The 13,119-nt window shown below is 41.0% G+C and overlaps 1 protein-coding gene across 2 annotated transcripts in view; it reads left to right on the top strand.

The window, feature by feature from the left end:
• The first annotated feature begins 247 nt into the window (after positions 1 to 247).
• The window catches only part of trim67 (tripartite motif containing 67), a 53,394-nt gene continuing 40,522 nt past the window's right edge, over positions 248 to 13,119 (top strand). For both annotated transcript variants that reach the window (XM_072362788.1, XM_072362787.1), the window contains exon 1: positions 248 to 1,138. In XM_072362788.1, the coding sequence (XP_072218889.1) occupies positions 338 to 1,138 (801 nt within the window). In that variant the 5' untranslated portion in view covers positions 248 to 337. The remainder of the gene's footprint in view (positions 1,139 to 13,119) is intronic.

Here is a 13,119-nt window from a genome sequence, read left to right as displayed (position 1 = left end):
TGGAGAAACAAATATACATGGAATATTTACAGTAGCTAAAAAAATACTAAATTTAGAATTAGAATATGATTTTGGCTGAAATTGTTCTTCCCAAAGGGGAACCTGTTGACACTAGAATTAATCCTGGCTCCAACCCTGATCAAAAGTCGTGATAATCTAAGATAATCTAAGATTTATGGTGTTTCAAAGCCGTGAAATTAGCCAGATCAATCAACACAATCCCCGCCCCTGTTTGCGCATGCGCAGGCTGGCTTGGGGAGCTGTCCGTGTCAGTCGGTGCTGGAGTGTTTTCACAGAAACCGCTTCACCCTCCGGTACACTGACACAGACGGGAGCGATGGAGGAAGAGTTGAAATGCCCCGTTTGCGGTTCTCTCTTCAAGGACCCCATCCTGCTGCCGTGCTCCCACAATGTCTGCCTGGCGTGCGCCCGGAACATCACCGTCCAGACGCCGGACGGAGAGACCCCGGTGCAGAGCCGAGCCTCGGGCAGCTCTGACTACGATTATATGGACATGGACAAGATGAGTCTGTACAGCGAGACGGACAGCGGATACGGATCATACACGCCGTGCCAGCTCAAGTCTCCAAACGGGGTGCGGGTATTTCCGCCGGTCAACCCCCACCGACACTGCTCCCTCACCTGCCCGCTGTGCCACCGGAGCGTCTCCCTGGATGAGCGGGGGCTCCGGGGTTTCCCACGGAACCGGCTGCTGGAAGCCATCGTGGCGCGGTACCAGCAGAACCGCGCCGCCTCCTCCGCTTCTGCTTCCTCCGCGGTGAAGTGTCAGCTGTGCGACCGCAACCCGGTGGACGCGACGGTGATGTGCGAGCAGTGCGATGTCTACTACTGTAACGCCTGCCAGCAGCGGTGCCACCCGTCCCGCGGTCCGCTGGCCAAGCACCGCCTGGTGCCGCCGCCGAACCGAGCGGCAGGAGGAGCGACAAGCGGAGGAGGTGGCGGTCAGCAGCCGCCGGTTACCGCGCGGAAGCCGGCGACCTGCGTGGATCATGAAGCGGAAAACTTCAACATGTACTGCTGCGGCTGCAAGGCTCCGGTGTGTATGAAGTGTTTGGAGGAAGGGAAGCACGCCAAGCACGACGTCAAACCGCTGTCCGTGATGTGGAAGCAACACAAAGTGAGTGGAGTCACACACTCAGCCTATCCTCAGCTGATGTTTTTCTATAATAATGGCGGTTTGAGCAGTTTTCCCTGCTTATAATTACACATTTCAGTCATTGGGGATGTTTTCTTACCTTATACACTTATGTCTCATCTGTGTTGGTCCTCTGCTTTGTTTCAAGTGTTATCACAGTTAAAGCAGAGCAGATTAGAGTATGAGGTCAGTCTCAGAGAAGGAAAGATCACACTGTGAGCCTGTGCTGACTTCATTGTATGTGGGGCAAAAATAAAACTGTGATTCATCAGAATGAACTCACAATAAGATGATTACTGTGGGCATGAAAGCCCAGTGTGTGCGTGTTAGTGGATGAGTCATACCGGGGTATTAGCCTCTGGCTCACATCTGTACTGTAAGTGGGTGCATATGATGTGATTGATGATTTCTTGTAGGAGGAGGAAGAGGTCAGTGTTTGTTCTCGTGGTTTTTAATAAGATTACCTGCGAAAATCAGTATTTTCTAAATATTTTTTCTGACATCTTTGACGAGATTCAAGCGAGTTGGCTTCGTAATCTGCTGTATTCTTGCTCTATGCGAACACCATTAAAGTTAATCTTTCTCACATTTGATAAAAAGGGCTTGTAAATGTTACGTTTCATTGTAGAGAACCGGAAAATAGTTGTGCTCATGACGCATGAGTAAACCTTTCATTCATCTGTTCTACAGATTACAGGGAAGAGATTTGGCAAACATTAGATAGTATTCTGCCTTTCTATCCAAATGCATCCTTTCTCAACGCTCTCACCCTTTGCCTGCCAAAAAAGAAAAAATGTGTACTCACCAATTTAATTAAAAGAAGATTAAAGTGATTTATGATCTAATTCATTTTTTAAATTACGCTTTCATTAATTTTAAAGATGAGTTTGCCCCAGGGTTTGGGTCAACGGAAGTTCATTCTTCTCAGACGACTATATGACCTGACTTTGCTGAATTTTGATAAAGCTCTCTATATAGAATTCTATTGGTAATTTATAACTATTCTTACATGGAAGAAACTATAGATTTGACCCCAGGATTGTGTTTTTAACTATGTAAGCAATAGCAGGTCTGTGTGCAGAACATGATATTTCAACACATCCAAGCTGATCCTCACACCTTCAGACATGCTGGGACTCGCAATAGGGAAGGAGTTTTGTCATGAACATGTAAATATCTTTAGTCCTGCGGTCTTCTTAGACATATATAGCAGAGTTTTTTATATATGTGTGTACATATCGCATATCACCTGCTCAAATTAGAACCCAGTAATTATAAATCGTGCTGCTATTTGTCAGTTTAAGAACAAATCCTGTACATTTCATCTAAATCAGAGCATGCCTGTCACATAAAGCAGACTTCACTTCAGCGCCTTAGATATATTTATGAGCCAATAGAACGTTTGGAGATTTGACAACGTCTATTTGAGTTATAGCAACATCAAAGCTCACTATGCCACCGCTTGGAAACGAGAAATCTCGAAAGAATTGAAATTTAACATCATAAAGATGTACATTAGTACAGCCATTTTCCCATTAAAGCTGCTCTCATTCACATATTTTTGCTTTGTCAGACGGCTAAATCTGCCTACTTTTCAACTCATCTGACAAAATCTCCATTAAAGTAATTAAAAACCATGTCTGTGCAGTGAATTCTGCTGAACCTATATGTATGTTGATCTCCCGCAGAGAAAGTTAGGAGCAGCAGAATGTCTTGAATGTGTTCTCATAAAATCCACAGTTTGGTGGTGCTTGGATACTGTGGTTAATAACTCAGTTTCTCTCCTCTGCATGCATAACGGCACATGGAGTGTCCAAGTTGAGCTCTCACTGTAGAAATGAGGCTGTCTTTTGTCTGGAGGGAACGATTCATAACCCTCAAGATCATGTTTTCAAGCACAAAACCGTCCTCAGTCCTTTTCTAGTTGGCGAAATCAAATGATAGACGTTGCTGTCCAAAACTAATTTAGTGACTGATAAAACCAACTCTCTATGGCTGCATATAGTGAACACACAGCTAAATGTTTTCTAGAGCTTTATAATGTGTTTATTTTCTTAAATTAGACAAAAATGTTGGTCAGATTTTGGAACAAAAATTTGCAAAACGTAAAAAAATCTAAGTTAAACACGACTGCAAGTTTCTGGGGATTTGTGAGTTTTAAGCTGTGAAAACACTTAGTAGAAAACATCTGAGTGGGGATCTGAGCTGAGGTACTATGACAGGATGCATAATCCAGTCCACCTCTCTCATTTATATTGTTCCTTAGCAGCAAGATTAAATTTCTCTCTGTACGGTCCATTTTCTCTCAGTAAGGTCCATTTTCTCCCCTTGTTTTCCCATCATCCTGTCTTCCCTTCTCCACGAGATTTGACCTATTTTGACCCACTTTTAAGCCAAACTACAAGCGGTGATTGTAGCAAGCAGAGATAAAGGGAGGCAGCGTATTACAAGATGACACTCTTGTCCCAACCTGCAACACGACATGATGCATCTTCAAATTCTCTATTAATGGGATTAAGTCCCAGTGGGGGATTTTGTTACAGGACAGCGCCTGCAAATTGACTGATTTCTTGTTGGATTGATGGTGTAACTCCAAGAGGCTCCAAAGGTCATGGGTGCTGCTTTGTAGAACATTTCAGGGGGGTGTTGTGTAGCCACTTTGGGACCCCAAATCCTGATTCTCATATCAGATATTAACTTTCAACACCTCTGATACAACTGACCACACAAAGGGTGGCATTAATGTTACATTGATTTAAATTTTAATTGTATAATTACTTCACCAATTATGATAATCTAATGTGAGTATGTAGGAGCCTCAGGGGCTGGAAACAAAAGGATTGAGAGGAAATGAAATACTACCAGTACGTGCATTAAAAGAATAAAGGCTGCAGGACTGTAGAGCAAACCTCTGTCTGGCTTTAGAGGGTTTCAGGTTACCTCCTGTTAGTAATGGGGCATTTCATAAGGCCGTCATCCTCACACCCAGACAGCATTTGTGTAAATTAATTCTTTTTTTTTTTTGCCTGCCTCATGCTAAGTGGGTCATTGGGACTAATCTCTCTGTCTGTCTTTTATTTTTTGGGCGATTGGAAGCCTCCAGTCATCCCATCCATCCTTCATCCCCCACACATCTCAGCCGCTTTCTCCTTGCTTTTGCTCACCGCACACCTTTTCTACATGTCTGTCTCTTATTTACACCCTCCCCTCCCCTTCCTTTCTCCTGCCCTTCCTCCATCCTCTTCCCTCTTCTGCCCTGTCCCATAAATGGGCCGTGAAAATCCCATCAGTGTACAGGAGTGAGAGGGCGTTGATAAGTAATAAGCAGTGTATGAATAAGACATGGACACCACTTAGTTGATATGGTGTCCTTGTTGTTGAAGGAGATAGATGACTTCATCTCTGCTGCATAGCTGAGATGGCTGTTCAGTTTTTGGAGTGTTGCTCATTTCGGTCAATAATTGCATGTATTTTTCCTCTCTCTCTTGTATGCTCTGCTTCAGTGGGTGTAGCTTTATAATACTTCCCCCTCCCTAATGCTCTTCTGTTGTATCTTCAAAGCACCATGCTTCTCTTCCTGTGAACTGGAAAAATGCACCTTAAAATATGAGCGGATAAAAGGTGGTTTATGATTCTGTTGCAAGCAAATTGCTTGATTGATTAATTGATCGTATAATGCCGTCCTCCCTGCTGCTTTGTACGATCTAAAAAGTCCTCTAAAAACATCCTCTCTAAAGGATAAAGGATACTTTATGCTTTCTAGAATTCACCTTTTGTTTAGTTTAAAACAAAGAAAACACTTATCAATCATTCATCAGTTATAAACCATTAATAAATGAGGTTTGGATTGGAAGATTGGAAGACCAGGACATTTATCGACAGGAAAATCTGGGTTGTGGCGATTGGAACCAAATTCGTTTGATAATAGATTACCAGTTAACAGTGAGGAAAAATTAATCTGTTTTAAGCAGCAAATGATCTATAAATAATTAGACTCCATTTAATAATTAAAAAATCAATTAGATACAGCTTAAAAACCTTTGTAGTTGCTTATGAAAGCAAATCTGGAATTCAAGATCAGCCATTAAAGGGTTAAAGTTCACTTTTACCCTTTAATGTCCTCACTGAGGTAATGTTTATTTAAATGTTTTATATTGGGGGTGGAGCTTAATGGTAAAAGTATCTAAATGTGTAATGACATAAGATGCTCTCCATGTTAGCATTACATACGTACACCAAATCATGGAGCTGGCTAAGGCTGGTTTACGTTAGAGGATTTCATAGCACATAGACGGCTCTTAATAAGTTGCACTGACCTGCTGTTGAGTGCTTGATCTTTAGTTCTTTTAGATTCAAGTGCAGCTTTAATACTGTTGATCATAACATTCTCCTGCAATGTGTCGAGTTCTCGGTTGGAATTAAAGATTTGTCTATGAGTGTATTGCAGTCATATCTCTGAATAATCTCCTTAATGGATCAGCTGACTTGTGGCGCACCGCAGGGCTCAGTCTTTGGACCCCTTCTGTTCTCTGTTTACATGCTACCTCTTGGTCATCATATTCAAGAGGATAATGTACATGATCATTTTTACACTGATGACACTCAAACATGCCAATAAAATTCACAGATCTTGCCAGTCTCACATCTTGTCTTTCTGGCTTTAAATCCTGTACGACCTGAAAATTTCCTATAATTCACGGATAAGTCGAAGGTTTTTCTGTTTGGTCACCTTGAATTCTCCACTTACTTCCAATCTTGGCAGTTTTTTCACGCAGGCTGCTGAGAACCTGGTAAAAATATCTGATTCTGACCTTGGTTTAGATGCTCAAATCAAACACGTTGTTCAGACTTGTAATTTCCAGCTCAAGACAATCTAAAAAAAAAGAAAGTGTCATTCATTTCACCTGCTGACTCGTAAAAAATATGCACATTTTTGTCTATTCATGGCCCTTTTTCTCTGAGTGTGTACCAACCTTTGATTACTTGCTGAAATACAGTCCTGATAAGAATAAATTGAAACAAGATATTTTGATAAAATGTCCAAGTTGTCTTGGCTTATCGGTTTTATTATGATCTTTGTTTTAATCTTGGAGTTTTATGTTTTAATTTGTCCTCCTTCTATTCCTTAGTTACCGGTAGTTTAGTTCTCCTGGTTTTGTTCAGTCTTATTCTGTGTTTAAGGCCTTTTTTGTGGTTAATTTCCTGTTTTACTTTGTGTAATCTGTCAGATATACTTCTTGTCTCCTTTTGTTCCTTACAGGTTTCTTGTTATTATCACCTGTCCTGGTCCCCTGTATGTGTTGTCTTTGTTTACAGCTCTTCACATGTTTTCAAGCCTTCAGCATTTTCAGTTTGTTCCTCCTTCTTGTAAGTTTATTCATCTTTCTTTGTGTTACATCTGCCTGACTCCTGTGACTCTCCTCTTTTGGGTCCTCCATCAATACAAATCATGACAAAAGCAATTGAACAATAACAGACGATGTTCTAGTATAGTGAAAATTAGATTAAAAAAACACTAAATGTACCCTGAATATAGCTACTGACATCCTGTTGATGGCGTAAATAGCTACCATAAGCTAAAGGTTACAATAGAGGTGGTTCAGCCTGTACCATACATTACACTGAGTCTGCTTGGTGAAGGACTCAGGACACCAGACAGAAAGGCAAGACTGAGGTTGGCGAAAATAATATTTCTGGAGTAACGTCCAATGAACAGAGAAATGTAAAGTAGAGCTGTTGATGGATGCTGTGCCTCAGTTTATTCCAGAGGGTTCCAGGTTAAGTTCACAGCTGGGGTCTTTCTGTGTGGAGTTTGCAGGTTCTCTCTGCATACTCTGGCTTCCTCCTACCGTCCAAAAACATGCATGTTAGGTTAATTGGTGTCTCTGAATGGTCCCCAGGAGTGAGTGTGAGTGTTTGTCTCTGTGTGGCCCTGTGATGGACTGGCGACCTGTCCAGGGTGTACCCCGCCTCTCGCCCAGTGACAGCTGGGATCGGTATAGAAAATGGATGAATGGATGGAAATGAAAGACTTACTTCCAGAGAAACATGGTGCAGGTTCTGTTATGCTGGAGCGCTGATTCACAGCTCCTACGGGTGGAGGCATTGAATATGAAAAAGGAAAGATGAAATTAGAACCTGACCAAGACATTTTGTAACATTAGGAGTTACCAAGTGTCAGAAAATGAGCTAAAAAAAAAGAGCACGGAGGCAAAGACTGAGATTACTTATTATTCAGTAACCTTGGATATTTTGTAAGGTATTCAGTTGTTAAAACAGACCCTGGTTCATTTGCATTTATTTCTGAAGATGCTCGAGAGGTGCAAATAATTCTGACCAGGACTGTACGGTTATATGGTTACATCATAATCCTCTTAGATGTGGACACAGTAGCTTTCATTTATGGCGAGTCTATGCATGTCTCCTGTGGCTTAAACAACCAAAGCCTTTTGGGAAAGAGCTTTTTATTTGTGTTTTAAATGTTCGTGTTTCATCTATTTGGGAGCATTTGTGTGTATCTTTTGCTTTCTTAAATATTGGGCAGAGAAATACAGAGGAAAAAACAACAGGATCATTACTGTCTAACAGTTAGTTCTTTATGGAGGGGCCCTGGGGGGATTACAGTCCCACTGACACGCTCACATCGACACACATTCACAGGGCATGAATATGCAGAAGTGAAGCGGATGAACTTTTGGTGAGGGAGCGCAGAGGAAGATACACTGATCCAGTTTCCTCTGATCAGTCGAGCAGAAACTCAGTGTGTATTCAAAGCATGTGCACATATGTGCAGTTATTCATGTGTGTGTGTGTGTGTGTGTGACCCAGCTGAAGCCAGTAAAGAGCAGCCATCGCACTGCACTTAAATATTAAAAGCCAGAAATGCAGAGTTTCTGATTTTCCTGTTGTGTGTGTATGTTTCAATGCCATCTTGAGACTATTCTAGATTTCAAATTGTTCATTTTGTGCCATGACGTGTTAAAATAAAAACCATTTGTATGTCCTTCTGTAAAAAAAAGAAAAAATCCTTTGTATATTCCTTCTATAATAGAAAAGCACTCCACTCAGGGTCAGGTCTAATCTTTTTTACTTCACACTGCCTTTTGTGATGACACAACACAGAGAAATGATTCTACAACAGAGCCGTGTGTTGATGTTAGATTAAAGAGTTGAAGCATTTATCGCTTTTACGTCACCGCCTCATTATTTTTAAGATGGTTTATTTAAACTACTTGGTCCAAAATAGTCACACACTCCAATATTTAGTTGAATCACCTTTAGCTTTGATTAAAGCATGCAATTTCTGTGTCATAACATTAATTTCTGCCTAAAGATGCATTGATTTTTCCCAAGATCTCATATTGATGATGTGAAAGTTGGACCACTTTGTGAAATCTTCTCCAGCACATCCCAGAGACTCTGAATGGGGTTAAGGTGTGCCCCATGCTCCCTGACCCACTCTTTCCGGGACTGAGCTCGATGATTCCTGACAATATCACCTAAAAAAATCTATTGATGGAAAAACCTCAGGTAATCAGCTGACCTCAGAACATTTCTGAACCTCGACCTGAGCGACTGAAGCAACGCCAGATGTTTTCCTTGAAAATGATGCTCCCTTTTAATGGTGCAACAGTTCTTATTTCAGTCGTCTTTGCTGTTTTGTTTGCATAATGCAGATCAATAATTTCCCCTTTCTGTAACCACGGGATGAGTTTCCCACATGGCTGTTTCAGGAATAAGACACTATTATCAGTTCATATCGTGTTGGCAGCTGAAACACATTGACTGCTGTACTTTTCCAGGGGGAGCCTCAAACCTATTGTGTATATCTGAATTAATATTTGCTTTCAAACTCATTAAATTGCACCTGCACAGAGAGATAAAGTATAATGAAGAAAAACAGGACACATTTGGATCAAATATATGTGTAACAGTTAGACTGAGTATATACAGCATTTCTTTATGGTTAGCATTTGTACTCGCTACATTATTTCTGAATACTGCTATGTCATTGTACAGTTATATGGTCAAATTCTATTAACAACAGTGGCAGACAGACAACAATGTATATAGGTAGCCTTTGAATCTTGTCATGTTTGCACCAAAGCATGAATAAACGATTTTCAATGCTGCAGTCTGCTGCAGAACAAGCTAAGCTTTAATACTTTGATGGACTGCCCAGAGTTCAGGTTTGCGTCTGTCTGCAGAAAAAAAAGAGTACTGTAATTTTGAGGAAGCAGATTTGCTAAATTGAATCTGTCTGCTCCCCAGAGGATTTGCTTGGGTGTACGTCAGGAGCACAGGGCAGATTCTGTGGTGTGAGGATCCTGTATGATGAGAGTCGGATGCCCAGCTTTAAACTCTTCAGACTGCCCAAAATGTGCCACCTATCCATAGCTGAAAACTGTGCATGGCAACATATTTGCTGGGCTGTTGATTGATATCAAGCAGTGATTCTCAACCTGAAGCTTGTGACCCAATTATGGGCATCACCAGATGGTTGTGGGGGAAAATAACATTTCAGTATGACAAGAAGAATTCAGGTAAATACTAAGTTTATGTTATCAGAAAATACGATTCCATTTTCTTTTGGAGGCCAAATATATTCTCAGCAACTGTGTGTTTGTTCATACCTTTAAATGTGACCAATAGCAGAGCAGAATCCCCTGAACTACCTCCTGCTGGTGTCAGGAGGAAAGTATGACTGATGAGTGTTTCTACTACAGAACTAACCACGTTCCCAAGTATTTTCTCACTACATAACTTTAACCTTAATTTAGTTTTGCTGGTGGCACTTTGTCACGGTTGGGTTTAGGCAGTCGCATCACCTAATTAGAAGGGTTAGAAATAAAAACTAATGACTCATGGAGTAGTTTTTTCACATTATGCAATATGCAAATGAGCAATAAAAGCAGAAAGTTGAAAAAATTAGATAAATATATCTGGAATAAATGGACTGAATGCCAAACAGTGAGGTTTAGATCTGAACTATCTCCCACAGGCTTCTGGTTGGTTCGACTTTCAGACTTTTACCTGGATTGTGATGCTAGTATGTGACTCTTAAATATGACATTTCGGTTCAATTAGATGTTTATTTAGTAACACGTGCTAGATCCAAACTGTCTCAGAAAATGCAGGAAAAAGAGAAGAGAAGCTGTATCAGAAAATTGAATCAATCTTTAATTCCATTGTGGCATCACAAAGTGTGCGGCTGTGAGAGAAAATCAGTGGGTGTGAGGTTGAGTGCAGATGATTTAGATTTCTTCTGGTATAGTAACGCCAGCCGAGTCTGACATCAACACAGCTGCCATTGTAAGCTATTGTTTGGGTGAGCAAACACACATGCTGCTCATCCTCAACATGTGCAGGTGTGTAACTGAGGCTGTTTTCCATAAATCAACACATTCTCCGGGTTCATATGATCACGTGATAACCCTCTCATGTGGAACTCATGTCGTTTATCTGCCTACCGCAGTAGAGCTGTGTGTTTTACTGACATGCATCACACTCACTGACTTGGGATTTGTGACACGAATCTGCCATCAGTCGTAGGGAAAGATGATCGAAGATGAAGGCTAAGAGCAGGTTGTTCATCCTCTTTCCACTCTGGCATGTATACGTGTGATGTTTCTGGATTATATTAAGGTATACGTCTACATTTACTGCCAGAATTCAAATGCAAGCCCTGTATACGTATGGAAACTAGATTTCTTCATCTCCTCTGATGTTGCATCATTTGATACTGACAGTAGCCACTTTGTCTTGCTTGTTTCTCACCCACTGGGACACTGACAAAACATTTTGACAAGCATTTCACGATCTGAGCTGCCTATTTATTTAATAAGTGATGTATTTTGTGAGGTTTATAGTGATTCTGCAGTCAAGTGTTGAATATTTGCCTGATCTGATGCACGCATCGCAGAGTCACGGTATTCCTACTCGTCTCTGCTCCTTTAGGAGCCTCTTTGCTTTTGGAGTTAACATTTGCCTGGGTGATCCGATCACAATCAGATGTTCAGATGCTCAGTTGTGTTACAAAATAAGTAAAAGAGCATTTTGAAAGATAAGTGATCTTGCAGAGTTCAGTGTCAGCGCTCCTCTGCTGATAAAGACATAAAACGTAGGTTTTGTCCACATAACTTTACAGTGTAGATAAGCGCTCATGCAACATATCATTGGAAAGCTAATATTCTTGTGATTTAAATCATTTTACAGTACGGTTACCATAGCAGGTAACAATTAAAATTACAGAGAACTCCCCTATAAAGCCACTTGTTAAATACACTGTTTGATATCTTCCCTTTTTTCCCGAGATTACAGCTGAATGAGGCATTGAGCTCCAAAAAGATTGTTGCTTCAGTATATTCCCACAGACTGCTGTTTCATCTCTTAAAATTGGCCAGCGACAACTTTTCACATATTCTCTGTGAAGTTCAGTTTGCAATTTAAAAATGTAGAGCGCTGTTGGCTGTTAGCTCTTAGAGTTAGAGACTGACATCTCTGTGTATGGTCTCAAAGAAAAATAGTCATCCAACAGCAAACTTTGTTCTTTATTTAATTGTATTTCATGTTTTGTGCAGTCCAGTACGACTTTAAACTTAATGCATTTCAATAGGATGTTTGGTTCATGTATTTAGCCCCTTTTGTTTGCCAAGGGGGTATTATAACAGGGGTTCTGAGTTTTCCTAACCATAACCATCTAATTTTTAATACCCAACACTGAACAAGTAGTTTGTAATGTGTGAAACACCAAACAAACCAAGTGAGAGCTCAACAAAACAGCAACTGAATACAAAAAAAAATAGCATTTTAGTTACTTTAGGGCACTAGTGGTCAAGATGGGATTAGAGCTGGACTCTCCCAGTTGTCAAACTGCTGTGTAGGACCATCCTCTATCTACTCTCACCTCCAAATGCATAAATTTAGCTTAAATGTGATGCAACAGCCACTATAACTATTCCACAAAACACTGGGACTCTGTGTTGCATTGTGGAGTTATTTTTGTTAGCAAGACAAAAAAAACAAAACTCCCCTGAAGACACGGGTAGATTAAATTCACGTGAATATTTCATGTTATTCCTTGAGACTGGGTTTAAAGCCAGCGAGTGTCCATGCTGCATGAGTGTATTGTTTGTTTTGGGCCAGGCTTGATAAAAATGGACTCCCAGAAACGATAGAACAGGTCAGAGACTTCAGAGTTGTGATCACAGCTGCTTAGGCTCCGAAGTTGATTTTTAAATGTTGAAGAGAAGCATCCTGGAACCCCTTTGAATGTGTCCTCAATCGTTCTTGGTGCGTTCACACATATTATTTAGCACAGTCCACTTGTGAGCTGTGCACAAGACGCACGTTAGCACTAGATTTGGACAACTCTCTCCATGCTGGGAGGAAAACAAAGGGCTATGAATGATTATAAAATAAACTCACACTCTCCTATTGAGGTGGATTTAAACAAAGGACGCTCTCTAAAAAAAACCGAGGCACTTTTAAACTGTGACCGTAAAAACGCACCTTTAACGGTGGCGCACAAGATCTTTCACAAAACCGCGCCGCTAGGGGAGGAACTATGAAACATTCATTTCAACAAACGCAAAAGCTCCGCTAATCGGAGACTTAAAAAGTTACAAATCAAAACTCTCCAAAAACGGAGAAACAACAACAAAAAAGCTATGAAACACTTACCATGGATTTGATAAATACATAAACTATGACTATGAATAATTTACACATAAATATGCTCTGCAGGAGAGTCGCTCGACTGCAGGCTCGAGGCAAGACTGTGACTGTGGATCATGAGGCGAGTTATGCAGGTCGAAACAGAACACAACACACTGGCACAAGACAAGGGAGACGCAGACTATTTGAACACATGAGGGACCAAGGGGAACAGGTGGAAACACTTTGGGAATCAGGGAAGACAATCAGACGCTTGGCACGGGAGGAAGAGCAAGATACCTGAAACG

The sequence above is a fragment of the Leuresthes tenuis genome, unplaced genomic scaffold, assembly GCF_036924035.1.
Source record: "Leuresthes tenuis unplaced genomic scaffold, fLeuTen1.0.hap1 SCAF_13, whole genome shotgun sequence".
Lineage (NCBI taxonomy): Eukaryota > Metazoa > Chordata > Actinopteri > Atheriniformes > Atherinopsidae > Leuresthes > Leuresthes tenuis.
Note: the sequence above shows the minus strand (reverse complement) of the source record. Positions and strands in the feature narration are given on the sequence as shown.